This window comes from Melitaea cinxia, chromosome 10, assembly GCF_905220565.1.
Source record: "Melitaea cinxia chromosome 10, ilMelCinx1.1, whole genome shotgun sequence".
NCBI classification, from domain to species: Eukaryota; Metazoa; Arthropoda; class Insecta; order Lepidoptera; family Nymphalidae; genus Melitaea; species Melitaea cinxia.
The window spans coordinates 14,926,968-14,942,624 of NC_059403.1; the positions used below are offsets into that span (position 1 = coordinate 14,926,968).

General features: G+C 33.5%; 1 protein-coding gene and 1 long non-coding RNA gene across 2 annotated transcripts; one reads left to right on the forward strand and one right to left on the reverse strand.

The window, feature by feature from the left end:
- The first annotated feature begins 52 nt into the window (after positions 1-52).
- Positions 53-15,440, forward strand: LOC123657110 (protein cortex-like). The gene is made up of 9 exons (XM_045592695.1): positions 53-82; positions 1,138-1,257; positions 1,568-1,754; positions 5,049-5,209; positions 6,719-6,867; positions 7,404-7,614; positions 8,135-8,333; positions 14,082-14,225; positions 15,218-15,440. Exons 1-9 carry the CDS (start codon positions 53-55, stop codon positions 15,355-15,357), a joined length of 1,341 nt encoding a protein of 446 aa, XP_045448651.1. The 3' UTR covers positions 15,358-15,440.
- LOC123657127 lies at positions 11,617-12,845 on the reverse strand. Its single transcript, XR_006743657.1, has 2 exons — positions 12,462-12,845; positions 11,617-12,230 (listed from the first exon to the last, which is right to left on the reverse strand). It is a non-coding gene; the product is annotated as an uncharacterized LOC123657127 (long non-coding RNA).
- Positions 15,441-15,657: the final 217 nt, after the last annotated feature.

Here is a 15,657-nt window from a genome sequence, read left to right on the forward strand (position 1 = left end):
ATAAAAACAAATTCTAATTGAACTTCAAACAAATGTTTATTGAAAAATAGATATGGATAGAACGATATTTGGTAGAAAAACAGTAAGTTACTTAAATTCTTAAAAGATATTCAAAATACATCTAAAAAACATGGAATTGAAATGAGTTTCCATATTCAACGAAAATAACTTTAACTAAAATTTGTATTTACCACATCGATTTTAAATCAAAAAAACAAAAACTTTTAATAATAATATTTATAAAATTGCTAACATTATAGTTACGATGCATAATTAAAATTGTTAATAAATAATACGAATACGTCTTAAGGCGAAAATGTGTAAATTTTCTGTAATCTTGTGATGATCAAATTATAAGGTAGCAAATGGCGAATATATTACATATTTCATAAAAAAATATTTGAATTATAAATTTAAATACGCTTTTTTCTTTTCGAAATTAACCTATTAAAAGAAAAAATCATATCTGTTATTTCAAGTGTCCATTAACATATATTTTTTATCGACAAGCGGACTAACTTTTGTGTCGTATTCAGATTTATTTGTAACTAGCTGCCCGGACAGACTTCGTTCTATCAAAAGTTAATAGTAAAATATATTTTTTATATATATTTATATTTGAACCTCCGTGGGCCTGAAGGAACATAGAAAAAAAAATTAGCCGAATTGGTCAAGCCATTCTCGAGCTATGCTAACATTTATTGTGATTAATACATTTTAAAAACAATGACGTACATACTAAAGATTATTAATAACATTATCCTGCAGAAATAAAGGTGTTATCATGATTAATATAAATATTATTTACCTCTATATGGTGTATAGTTCTATTTAATGTTCTTGACTGTAGAAAAATTCCACTACGTATTTGCAAATTTATGTGTGATAATATTAACACATATATACACATGCTTCTTTTCTCTCTTTTGTGTTGAAGTCACATGCACACACAGACACACTCATACAAATATACAGGCGAAAACACACAAATCTTCATACTGACACGACATTCCAGTAAAATAAATTAAGTTATAAATCAATAACCATACGATCTAAAAATAGCCATTGATTTAATTTTAAAACAATTACGTTATTTTTGATCATATTAATTACAATATTTTTTATATATATTTTCAGCTAAATACGCAGCGAAATCGTGTAGACAGATTTGTAGCACCTCGCGATTCTTTCGGCGAGGGGCGCAGACGTCGGTCCTTTCATGTCAGCTGTGATAAGTCTATCAACAATGATTTTTGGGTAATTTATGATCATATATAATTAACTTTGAATTCAATTGATTTAACACTCAATTTCACACAATAGTTATAATTATCTTGAAAATTACATCTGTGTCATCTACAGAATGAACCTTTTTATATGGTTTAAAATAAACAGTCATGAACTAAATACTCATTACATTAAATAAGCGTTTACATTTAACGCTTATTGGTAAATAGAATATTAATTAAATAATTTGTATTCATTCAAGACAAAAACTGAAAAGAAAACTTTAATAAATTAATAAATTTATACATATGTATATCATTTTCAACTAAAATTTTTACAGTTAGGAAAACAACTAAAACATAAGAAATACGCAATATACTTGGACGATGCGCTCAACCTTGAGCCGCAAGAGACGAACGGTATCCCCAAGCATTGGATCAGACCTTGGCCCTGCATTCCGCGAAAGAAGAGCTATCTCTCCTCTGCTGATAGTATCTTAGACTTACCTACATACAGTTACGCTACTTGTAAGTACTCTACACACAAATGAATTATAAAAAATATTGATAATAACTCAGAATTTAAAGAAAAATCGGCTACGAATCATATAATGACATCGTATAAAAAAACTGTCGCAAAACTGCTCAAAATCTGAAGCAGCCCGACTGCAGAAGTACCTCAACCTTAACAGAAGATCACAGCTAATACTAATACTGATCTCAAGTATTTATTGTCCCTGCCGTGAGTAAGGTACAAGTGCAAGGTCGAAGGGAGGTTCAGGAGCGCGCATACTGTACTTCTAGAGTTGTAGGCGTCCATAGATTTCGGTAACCGCTTATTATCAATTGGACCGCACGCTTGTTTGACACTTATAAAAGACATATTTCTGAACGCACCTCCTCAAATGGATTGTTTTCTACCGTCAGATACACTACACTAGCCCGGAACGGTTACTGTCCGTTACTAAGTTTTTCTAAAACTTTTTATGCTTGTTGTTTATTCATTTACTTCTAACATATTTTGCACAACACCCTTAGAGTTATCGTACATATCATAAATTTATTCTCTAACATGCAAAGTTTATATTTTTATCTATTAATGGTAATGATGTAAAAAACTACATTTTTATTAATAATTGTTTACAGCAGGAGACCTTTTATATACTAACTAGCTTCCCGAACAGACTTCGTGCTGTCAATAGTTAATAATAAAATTTGTTTTTTTTTTTAATTATTTTTAGTATTAAAACCTTCCTTGGGCCTTAAGGAACATACAATTTTTTTTTATCCGAATCGGTTAAGTCATTTTCGAGTTATGCACTTATCAACATTAATTAGTTCGGCAACGCGCCTTTTTGGGCCGTATAGTAGTACTACTAATATTCTGCTAGCCAATTTTAGCTCCTGAGTCTGTTTGTCTTAATGATTATGTTTGCTCGCAAACGAAAAAAAACCGACTTCAATTATATCGACAAGTAATAACAACGTAAGTAGACGAAAAAAATGAACAAACGCACTAGTCGTCACTACGATTTTCGAGGGTTTCCCTCGATTCCTCTGGGATTCCATCATCAGATCCTGGTTTTCTTATCATGGTATCACATTTGAGATATCTCTTTTCCAACAAAAAATAACTATCAAAATCGATTCATAAACGACGAAGTTATCCCGGTATACATACGGTCGAATTGAGCTACCTCATCCTTTTTGAAGTCTGTTAAAAAAAGCATGTCATGCTATTTGATGCCTTCGCTTTTCCGTCCTCTTTTTTTTGTGTCACTAGGTCGGCAAACAAGCGTACGGCTCACCTGATGGTAAGCGATTACCGTAGCTTATAGACACCTGCAACACCAGAAGCATCGCAAGCGCGTTGCCGACCAATCCCCAATCCCCCCAGGAGCTCTGGTCACCTTACTCACCAACAGGAACACAATACTGCTTGAAAACAGTATTATTTTGCTGTGATCTTCTGTAAGGTCGAGGTACTACCCACGTCGGGCTGCTCCATATTTTGAGCAGGAAATTCCTGCGGTGCCCTACCTCAGTTAAAAGTGTACTCTAGTGTACTCTTGTGTGACTCGTGTACCCAATTTAATTAAAAAGACATGTATTTAACACAGGTTATACTAATTAATTAATAACCTATCTAGAAAGTTTAATGAACTGTAATAGGCTGACTGACTGACTAGAATGTTCTTGCATTAGCCTGTAATATCCCACTGCTGGGCATAGGCCTCTTTCTTCATGTAGGAGAAGGATCAGAGCTTTATCCACCACGCTGCTTCAATGCAAGTTGGCGAATACATTCCCTACTATGAGTAACGATCGCTATCAGGTGTACATGATAACAACCGGGACCGACGGCTTAACGTGCTCTCCAAGGCACGGTGGGGAGACCCACAAGGACTGCACAAACACCCAGACCACGGCAAACACCTGTATGGCCAATGCAAACGTTTGTCATGTGCGGAGATCGAACCCGCAATCGCCAACGCAACAGTTACAATCCATGACTGTAACCGTTGCGCCAACGCGGCGTCTAGAATGTTTAGTATGGGTTATAATTTTTTTATGTAATTTAATTATTTGTATAACTTATTTGTATATTTAATATTAATAGCTAAAATATTTATTAAAATAAAAGCTTAATTAAATGTACTAAATAAATAAATTTGAAGCATGCGGCTGGGTCGTGTAATTAAAGCAATAACAGGATCGCAGTTAAAATCTATTTTATTCCCTATATTTTTTTTAATCATCATTAGGTTCCAGAGTATCTTCAACTTCGACTTTTTCTGTTAAGCTTGAAAGCTAGACGAGTAGGTCTTAAAATGAAACATTGTTGCTATAAGGTGTATAAATATATTATATTTACTCTTATGTAAAATACAATATCAATATTCATGTATTTCACTATTCTCTCTAAGGATACAAAATGTTTGTCACGTTGATTAAAAAACAAAAAGTCCAATGCAACTACATTTTCATTCAAATTGCATAATTATTCAATAGCATTTGACAATAAAATACTATAATACTAAAATAATACTAAAAGAAATTCACCACTTAACTAAATTGAATAATCATTTAAATAAATTAAGAAAATACCGGTTTTTCTCATTTCCAAACACATGTTACATATATTTTTCTAAAAGTATGGACTATCTTATGCATATTTATACTAGATCTGGATTTTAATTTTAATTTATAACGAGTGCTTTTGATTTTTATCTTCTATCAACTTTATATGGATTATACTTACTTTACGGTTACTTACGGTTATATGGATTATACGGTACTTTATAAAGATGGCTTTATTCGACAAGCTAAAAAAAAGTAAAAAGCCTTAAAGGGCCCTAACTTATTTGGCTGTCATCTACTACCTCAGTCTGCTGTGCCCTTCAGTCATTATTACAAATCCTTGTAAATTTTCCTAAAAGTACCTTATCACTTATTCCTATTACGTATTCATTGTACTACTCGTTTACACATACATACATGAAAAAATATCGGATGTCTGTAACGATAAAGAAATTATCTCATACTGATATTAAATGTTCGATATAAATGAATATAAAAAATTAAGATTTTGTAACAGAAAAATTCCGTCAGAGCCGGACCACGTCCTAGCTTTACTAGGCAGTCACAGTACTATCGATCTAATAATAGTAATAAATCGCCTGTAGGATAAGCATAATTATAATGCATGATGTTTGATAAAAGTTATGGGCATTTTAGAGCTTGTAGATGTTAATTTTTAATTAAAAAAAAATATATATATAATTATACCTCGCAGCTAATTTTCAATAACATGGTGGTTAGTTCCAGAACTTCTAGACTGGAGTAACGATAACATTCTAGTGGCAGCCCTAGGAAAGAACTACCACAAGTGGAGTTGGAGAAGTCAAAGCCTCATCAGTCAAGGTCACACTTTATATGAAATACAGTGTTGCAAGTTTGACCCTCGCGGGGAGCTATTGATTGTAAGTAAAGATATTATAAGTCTATATAAAATATTCTAGTATCGCTTTGGTGCCGCCGAATAATTGCCTACGCTTCAGCCTGTAATATCTCACTGCTGGGCATAGGCCTCTTTCCCCACGTAAGAGAGGGATCAAAGTTTAATCCACCACGCTGCTCCAATGCGGGTTGGCGGATATATTCTCTACTACGAGTAACGATCGCTATCAGGTGTACATGATAACAGCCGGGACCGACGGCTCAACGTGCTCTCCGAGACACGGTTGGGAGACCCACAAAAACTGCACAAACACCCAAATCACGACAAACATCTGTATGGCCAATGCAAATGTTTATCATGTGCGGGGAACGAACCTGCAACATTGCATAAATTAATTTAATAGTATTGAAGAATAGAATATACCTCTTTCCATCTATCAAATTATACTGTCAGTATAAAATATGATTGAAACAATAATTCGTGATTTGTTTAGCGAACAAATACACCCTGTTTTTACTCTTGCCTAAAAATACAACGTCATTTATTATATGTATATTTTTAACAAAAAAATTACACGCATCGTCGAGTGCTATAATTACACAAGGGTTAAAATTAAAGGCATTGTTATTATGTATTTGCTAGTGTCCGACTGAAACAAGTTTTTTGGCCGAAGCTGAGGCCAAAATTCCGACCTCGAAACCAGTTTCGTCACAACATTTCCCGACTTCTCATTGAACAGAAGAAAGATGTCGAATCTGCTACCACAAATTGTGACACGTTTCTTTCATGTTAATATTTAGTATATGTGATTTTTAACTTAGTACGTAACTTACATAGTTACATATACATAAGTAATAAGTTACTCTGGAATATCAAAACTTCTTTTTTTATTTGTCTATTTAATAGGACTAAAGAAAACTTGGCGTCGCGGCATCAGTACGCAACGTTAATGAAAATTTTATCGCGGCAGTTTATATTATCTTCTCTGGTATGAAAATTATCAAACGGTAAAAAGATTATGGGTCAGCTCCGATACGTGACTGGAATTTCTACCTTAAAGAAGATTTTTATAAATATTTTTACCTCTTTTCCTCAAAAATCGTTGCTTGGTAAAACTTACTCTCAGGGCAGTTCAGCATTACAGTTTCACACGATTTTACTCACATATTTTTTAATCATCATTTCAGCCTATCACAGTCCACTGCTGGACATAGGCCCCTACAAGTTCGTGCCAAAAATGGTGTGAACTCATGTGTTTTACCCATAGTCACCACGCTGGGCAGGCGGGTTGGTGACCGCAGGGCTGGCTTTGTCGCACCGAAGACGCTGCTGCCCGTCGACGGCCTGTGCATTTCATTGCCAGTTGTTAGATTTTTTAATACCTCCCCTAATATAATTTCTTAACGCGTAAACACCAAAAATTAATACATGTGGTAAATAACACTAGTGAAAAGAAAATAATAAAAATAAAAAAGAATATACTTGTCATATATTTATTTTTAATTTAGTTTTTTTTCTTTTTTAATTTCAGCTCGGCACCGATATGAATACGGTGGAGATCCACAATAACAGCAGGAGTAAAAAGGTTTCAAGTAATTTATGTCCATGTCTGAATATCGACACTCACTTCTGCTCCATTACTGCGATCGACTGGAGTCCGACTGCCAATTCCTTTGTAACGTTAGTGACTTTTTAAAAATGAATCACCAAATGTATGTGCGTGCATAACTTGTGAACAACTGCACCAAATTAAATGACTCTTTTTTTAACCCACTTTCAAAAAAGAAGTAGGTTCTCAATTCGGTTGTATTTTTTTTATATCATCACACACACATAGTGATGATTTTTTATATGTTACCTCAGAACTTTTGACTACCCAATCACCCATCAGGGCCGACTTCGATGAATTTTTAATCAATAGGTGGTGTATATCATGTGGTCCCATTTAAATTTAATTTATATCAGACAAGTATTTTTCGAGTTACATCTAATAATGCGTATTTGCTTAACTATTTTTTCGTCGACCTACATTGTATTATAACCGCGTAACTTTTCATTGGGTGTACCGATATTAATAATTCTCATTTTAATCGAAAGCTGATGCTTGTTTTGTAGTCTTATTTAAATTTTATCGAGATGATCACTTTTTAAGTAATTTATTCAAGATAAACTTAAATGCTTATTTAAATATTTGTCTTTCTATTTCATTTTCACAGTGGCTGTTCATGGGGTAGCGTGGTGTCATACACGCGTGAGGCCAAGTTCCTCAGCTGGAGACGGCTCGTGACGGCTGCGATCCTGCTCGTACGAGTATCACCAGACGCCCGCTACGTCGCCGTCACGGCTGTTAACTCAGATGTCGTCATGTTACTTACTTGGCCCACATTGGAAATATATTCAAGTCTCGACTCCAGTTGGACGATAAGGGTTCAATATTTTTATGATTGACTTATATACTTTATTACTCTCAAAAATACATATAGAAACATAAAATAATAGTTAGGTTTATGGCAAAGGTGGACTTATATAATTCTTGAATATCAATGAAATGTAGAATAAAAGTTAATAAGAATAAAGTGTAGTAATGAAGTTGTAGCAAGCAAATATGTTCGTATATTATATTATATTTAAGATAATTTGACTGGCCCGTAGGCACAGTTGGCAGTGACCCTCCTTTTTGATCCACTGTCTTGGTTTCGATTCTGATCCTGAAACTGAGATTTGTAGAAACAAAAAAATAAAATCTATACAAAAATACTTCTACCCTACCCTTGCCTATGTTAGTAACAGACGTCGATGAATGTATGTTTAACAGTTATTTATTCAATTTCCTTTTATTAATTATAAGTAATTAAGCAGTTCGTCTAATCTAACAACAATATTTGTTTTGGTTTAACAATACAACATAAAATATTTTAAAGTGGTCAATTAAATTTTATATTATCAGACAATGGCGTGGCATCCGTGGTGTAGTGCACTACTCGGTGTGGGTGCGGTGACACCAGATCTCCAAGCCCGGATTGCGTTGTGGAATGCACCAACATCCAAAGTCCAGGAGACAACCGTCGGACCCAAGCGGTACAGTCTGGATGCGATGCTTTTCAGCGACAGAACCGGAGAATTAGTGCTCAGTTTGTGGAACTCTGGTATATGACGAATTTATGTTTGATAAATCTTCCAAATTTTTTTTTAAATTATTTTAGCTGTGTAACTACGGTAGTAAAGAATATAGGTGGCTATATTCTTTACTACCGTAGTTACACCCCTTCTCTTCCCGTGGGTGTCGTAAGAGGCGACTAAGGAATAACATAGTTCCACTACCACCTTGGAACTTAAAAAGCCGACCGATGGCGGGTTAACCATCCAACTGCTGGCTTTGAAATACACAGGCCGAAAACGGGCAGCAGCGTCTTCGGTGTGATAAAGCCAACTGCGGTCACCAACCCTCCTGCCCAGCGTGGTGACTATGGGTAAAACACATGAGTACTTGTGAAGGTCTATGTCCAGCAGCGGACTGTGTTAGACTGAAATGATGATGATGATGATGAAATCTTCCAAATTTATCAAACAGGGTGACGTGTCTGTTATTACAACGAAACTGTAATTGTAGATCAATGGAAGACCATGTATTATATAAATAGTTATATTTGATCATCCTCTTTTAGTGTACAATGAGTATATTGGTAATGTATTGTAGACTCTATATAGCGTATTATTCTTTTATATATACATTAATACTATAAAGATAGTAATGTAGCGTACGGATAATAAGCGGATACCGTAGCCTATGAACGCCTGCAACACGAGGGGCATTACAAGCGAGTTTTGGATCCTATCCCCGACCATCTCCAGGAACTCTGGCTACCTTACACAATACAAGAACCACCACTTGAAAGCAGTAATATTAAGCTGTAATATTTTGTAAGCTTGTGGAGTTATGGTCATTGTAACAAAATGGAACAAGAAACTTAAGGAATGCATTTATAGTGTGGTCTAATCCATTCGACGTCTATTTCAGTTTATGTGGATTTACTTGTATCTTGTGGGCTCTGGTCCTAGCAGTTTTTTGTCTATATATCCCAGGGAAACATCGATTGTCTATCGGTTGATGTATAGTGACTAGGACTAAAATTTAAAAATTTTTGCGATTTAGAATCAATATACAACTCATACGGACTTTGTCGTGGTCAGTATAATTAAAAGAAATCAGCAGAAAAACCTTCGCTGCGCTGAGCTCCCTACGGCGCCTCAAGTCTTTTTACCAATTGCTACCAAAATTATATTGGCGAAATCTCTCCTTTTATCGATTCTTGGCTATGCAGATGTAAGCTATATTAATCTAAGAGAGGACCAACTTAATAGGCTTGAACATCTTTAAAACTTTTAAAATATAAACCATGTTTCTGAATTTCGTTCAAAGCTCAAATGACTTCCAATACGTTCTCGCTGAAACCTGTCTATTTTATCTCTTCTGTACTGTGCGTTGTTTAACTCTAAGGCTCCGTGTTATTTAAAAGATAAGTTGTTCCCTAAGATCGTCGAGGAGACTAATATTAAAATTACCCGTTCGTAAAACAAAATTTTTCAGTCAGTCTTTCACCATTCGGGAAATTAAGCTATGGAATAATTTACCATTATATATAAAAGAAGCCAAATCACTCCCAACGTTCAAAAAATTAGTTGGAAAACTTTACCTTAATACTAAGAACGATTCCAATTAAATTTATTAATTTATTTTATTTATTATTTTTTTTTTAATTATTTTTTTTATGCCGGAATTCATTGTAAAGACTATGATATATATATATATATATATATATATCATAAGTATATATATATATATATATATATATATATATGTATATATATATATATGTATATATATATATATATATATCATAAGTATATATATATATATACATATATATATATAATTACGACTCAATGCCATAAATAGAGCAGCGATCTACAGCTCCTTGCGCGTATTAAACAAGTAAATATGTACTTTATACTAGGTCGAAAATGAAAAATCGATTTTTTTCGATCGAAAATGAAATTAATATCCCCTTAATTAACTTCAAAACTTTTTCATTCATTTATTTTGCTATTTATTTGCAAATTAGATGGCGTGTTACTGTTTCTAAGGTCACATGCAAATATCAAAAGTACATAGATGTTATCGATCTATAATAAGTAGCAATTAGAAACTGTTAAAGGGCTTTCTGTTTTGAAGCTTGCAGCAATTTGCATAATATTATTGATTCTTACACATCTTTTGTTGGATATTACATATATCAAAAAAGGTTTTATGAAACTGTATTTAAATATTTTTGATAGTATGTGTGTTTGATTGTAGTTGGAGCTTGCTAGGTCAAGGCTTCGTCTTTTTAAAAAAAAGTTTTAAGCTTAATTCGCTAAACAAGTATTGCCATTTGAACACGTTGGACTTGCTCTTCTTTGAGCACGTTAAGTTGTAGAAGTTTTTAGTGGATTTCGATCTTTCGATAAATGTAGAAATAAGGAAAAGAAAATATTTATTGGGAATTTCAATTTAACATTCTTTGTTCATCATCTGCGGTTTGCTTTTTTGTTTGATCGTCCAGTTGTCAATTGTCAAGTAATTCTAAACGCGATGTGTAGTTTTATTTTTCCATTTAAATTAATTGTTCGGTGAGTTCAACATTGATAATCTATGTTTTGGCAGACTCGACCAGCAATTGAGACCGATCCCCAAAAAGGAAAACGTAAATGAAATTAAAGATCTACGACCTGTTAGTATACTGCCTTGTATATCAAAAGTTTTAGAGAGGATTGTATGTAATCAATTAACAAAATTTTTAGACACTAATAAAATTCTACCAGAGAAGCAATCTGGTTTTAGGAAATATCACAGCACGACTACGGCGTTGCTGGATGTTGTAGACAATATATTGTGCGCTCAGGACGTTAGAGAAGGCACAATTCTTGTACTGCTGGATTTTTCTCGAGCGTTTGATACAATCAACAGGCAACTGTTTCTGGCTAAATTAAAATACTACGCATTTAACGCTAAAACTGTAAAATGGTTCGCTAGTTACCTACAACATAGGAAACAGATAGTTGAAATCATCAATGATGATGGGTCCAGAAACCGATCGGACTGTTGTTCGGTAAGTAGAGGCGTACCACAAGGATCGATCTTAGGACCCATAAGTTTTGCGCTGTACTGTGCCGACATAATAACTCATATCAAAAATTGTAAATATCACATATATGCTGACGATATACAGATGTATATTTCGTTTAATCAATCAGAAGCTAGTGTGGCTATACAGAAGTTAAATGACGATCTCGGCCGCATCTCCAAGTGGTCAGAAGATCATGGTCTTGCGTTGAATCCGGGAAAAACGAAATATATGATACTAGGCACAAAAAATCAAATACAAAAAATCAGTAGTTTAAATCCATTTATTCACATAAGGGGTGAAAGGATTGAAAGAGTGACAGAGGTGCGTAATTTAGGCTTAGTGATTGATGAGGGGTTAAGGTTTGAAAGACATACCATGAATACAGCTCGTAATTGTTTTTATAGGTTAAAAGTCTTGTATCAGATAAGAAACGTTCTCAGTAAGGATATGCGAGTGAAGTTGTGTGAAACGCTGGTTCTTTCAAAATTCAACTATGCTGATATTGTAATTGAACCTAGGCTACTTGCACGTACAAAAAAACTTATACAACGGGTACAAAATGCATGCATGCGGTACTGTTTTAATATACCACGTTGCGCGCATATTTCTCCTTATATTAATGATGCACGAATGATTAGGATGGAACATCGTAGGCAATTGCATCTAGCGACCTTACTATTCGACGTGATCCAAAGTAAAGCCCCTGTGTACTTGTACGATAAATTAACCTGGGCAAAGGAATGTAACAGGAATTACCCTACACGAGCATCGTCTTACATGCTCAATATACCCATGCATCGATCTGCAGCGTTCCATGGTAGTTTCCGCTATGCAGCGACGAAGTGTTGGAACAACTTGCCGCCTCCGATTCGGATCCTGAAAACCAAGAATACTTTTCGTTACAAATACAAAATGCATTTATATAATTTACAACTTCAATCGTCACAGACCATCTAGAAAGTAGAATAAGGAATAGGAATGTATAGTCATTTTTAAATTTGTGTATAGGTACGTTAATATAATTACTAATAATATATGATTATTATTTTTTTTAATTCATTGTGCATATTTGTAAAACAAGGCAAATACATAATAAATTCTCAGTACCTAATTGAACTGACTTCGTCGCGGGCGGTAGGTTGGTTCAGCACGTGCTTCGGTGACAGCCTCGTCGACGTTGACGTCATTTGTTTTTATTTTATGTATGCCATCGTCTCTTTTTTTTTTTTTATAGCCTGTAAATGCAGGGTTGTGTAAGATAAATTAGGCACGGGAACGATTTTAAAGAAATATGATCTTACCTTAATAAATAGCCTCATTCGTAGCCTTGCTCCTTTTATATATTATACGAGTATAATGGAAGCGTGCGTCGTCGGGCTTACGTCTTCCCATGTCCGGCGCGCGCGGTGGTCTGAGCTTACCTGCATTCCGTGCACCCGACGACGTAACATCACATAATTTCACTACTATTTATTTATTTATTTATTTATGCAAAATATATCTTCTCTGTTGTTACTTATTTATTTATTTTGCTCCATTTTACATGTTTATTTATAATATTTGTTATATACATGTACGGATATGTATATGTGTGTATGTGTATTATATGTTTATGTGTGTGTGTATGTGTATGTATGTGTGTGTGGTGTATGTATGCGTATATAATTATATTGCTAGAAGAAAGGAATGATACTTGTCGCGCTAGTCAAAACAGGGGTATCACTGAAAATCAGCGTTGGTTTTTGTTTTTTATGAAAGCCAACACCAAGCTGAGTGATATACCTTTTTGGGGCACAGCACTTAGCCGCAGGCGGTATTATTTGGTCATATAATCACACATTTTCACATTTCTTGTTTATTCGTCTTTTTTTTTCATAACTTCTTTGGAATTTTTTATGTACATTTTTTTTTACTTTTTTTTTTTGATGTTATAGTTTTTTGTAGTCTATATTACTGGTCATGTAAATTTCTTTTTTCTATATGTAGTTATTGATTAATTATTATTATGTCTATTTAAGTGTGTCTTTTTTTGTGTAAAAACTGTCTGCGTTTTTGAGTGATGCTCCGAATAAACGTGTTTCTTTCTTTCTTTCTTTCTTTCTTTCAATTAAAATATTAAAAGTAAGAAGGATGAAACATAACACATAATTTCATAATAAGAGACAGTATCTACTTACTTCCAAGTAACTACATAGATAAGTCTATCCGAACGGCTCATTCCCCTCGATTTATATTCACAATATATAAATATGTCAACTCGACAACGGAAAAAACATATTTCAATTTACACCAACAAGTAACACAACGTACCCACGTACGATAAAAAAGAAAGAATCGTTAAAATCGGTACATCCAATTAAAATATGAGATATTATTTTATATGCAGACACGGTGTCTGCTTCTACGGTAAGTATTTAATACTCGTGTTATAGGTAACAGCCGTCTGATATACTTAAATATATTTTTGACAAATATACATAGAAATAATAGATATACAAATAAATACACCCAGGCTCAGGCGGCTATAGTACCCACAAGCCCCGAAGCAAAATAATATACTACAAACTGCGTTATCGAACTAGTCAGGTAACAGTTATGAAAAAATTGTCAGTCGTATCGAGAACCTCCTTTTTTGAAGTCGGTTAGAATTGTGTCTTGTGGTCTATACTTATACATTTACCAAACTGGTCCGTACATTAGATAAATTTCAGATCACATATTTTTCAGATCGAGCAATACTCCATCCGAAGGCATGTTCTCAACTCGTTGTGATGAGTGATCCTGAAACCATAGTGGACCAGTGGGGAGAGGGTCGTAGCGGGTTGGACCGAGTGCGAACCATGGTTTTCAGTCCGGATGGGACGAAATTGGGTAATTGTTATATATATTGTCTGTATTATGTGTATTATTCCTATTTGTCATCCTTGAATAGCAGACTCAGTTCCACAGCATTCGCAGTTAGAAAAGTTCTACAACTGACTGACGTTGCCGCTGCGCGTTTAATATATTTTTGCTATTTATATAGTGTAATGTCTTATGGTCTAATACTATGGGGTAATGCTACAGATATTAAGACTGAATTTATTTTGAAAAAAAAGAGCTATTCGCGACAGTTACGATTCTAGAGTTCAAGTCACCCTGCGGCATGTTTTTCTTAATTTGGACATATTAAGAATTGCTATTCAATAAATGTATAGCAATATTATATATTTTCATAAGAATATTGACTGTTTTGATATGAATAGTTATAATCCAAGTTTTTAACTGAGCAAAATAAAAGTATCCTTTTCGGGGTTATGGTATTCACATGTATAATAAAATCCCACTAACAATTTAGCAATTGTCTCAACATAAATTATTTTTATTAATAATTATTATTAATTATTATTATTAATTATTATTATTAATTATTATTATTAATTATTATTATTAATTATTATTATTAATTATTATTATTAATTATTAAATGCCGGATTACATAGATGATAAAGATGAACTTAATGACACTGTATTTATATCTTATATATGTGCGTTTTTTGTTGTTGCTTGTGCCGTATTATGAAATTGGCGCCGAAACTTTAATGAAAGACTTTTGAACATTAAACGAATTGAAACCCCGCTAGCTTATTGGCACTGATTATCCTGCTATTTCTAGACATATTTAACAGTAACTTACGTATAAAAATTATTAAAACTATTTTTTTTAATATTTCGTTTTTTTTGTTACGTTTTACGTTTACGAAATAAAAATATTTTTTAATTAAAGATACTTAATTAAGTTTAAGTGAATAGATAGGATGGATGAACTGAGCAATTCCTAACTAAACTAAGATGTATAATCTTATCAAGGCTCTTGTTTTCAGCAACAGCAACATTTGACGAGGACTTGATAATATGGAACTTTCTCCCAGAAGACAAAAGGAAAGAACCAGTCAAATGCAAACGATTCTCGGCTATTCCCGTCTACCTGGACGAGGCTATGCAGGGCTATTCCCTCAGATGAATCAAGTAGTCATACCGTTGAGAAGTAACAGGATGTACTTCGTTATTATTATATTTCGTTGGCAATAAAATTTTAATGAATTCTTTAAGTGTTTTAAATACTGTCAATACTCATTTAAATTAGTTAAATTTAAAAAGGTGTAATATGAATTTATTATTTTTTTATGTAGAGAAAAAAAATCGAAACAAAAAAATCCTTTAATATAATTTTTTTTCTCAAGTATCTTTATAAAATACAATGGTCAAGTTATACATCTAAATATATTATGTATTTATTTTATTATATCACGTAAGATATGAT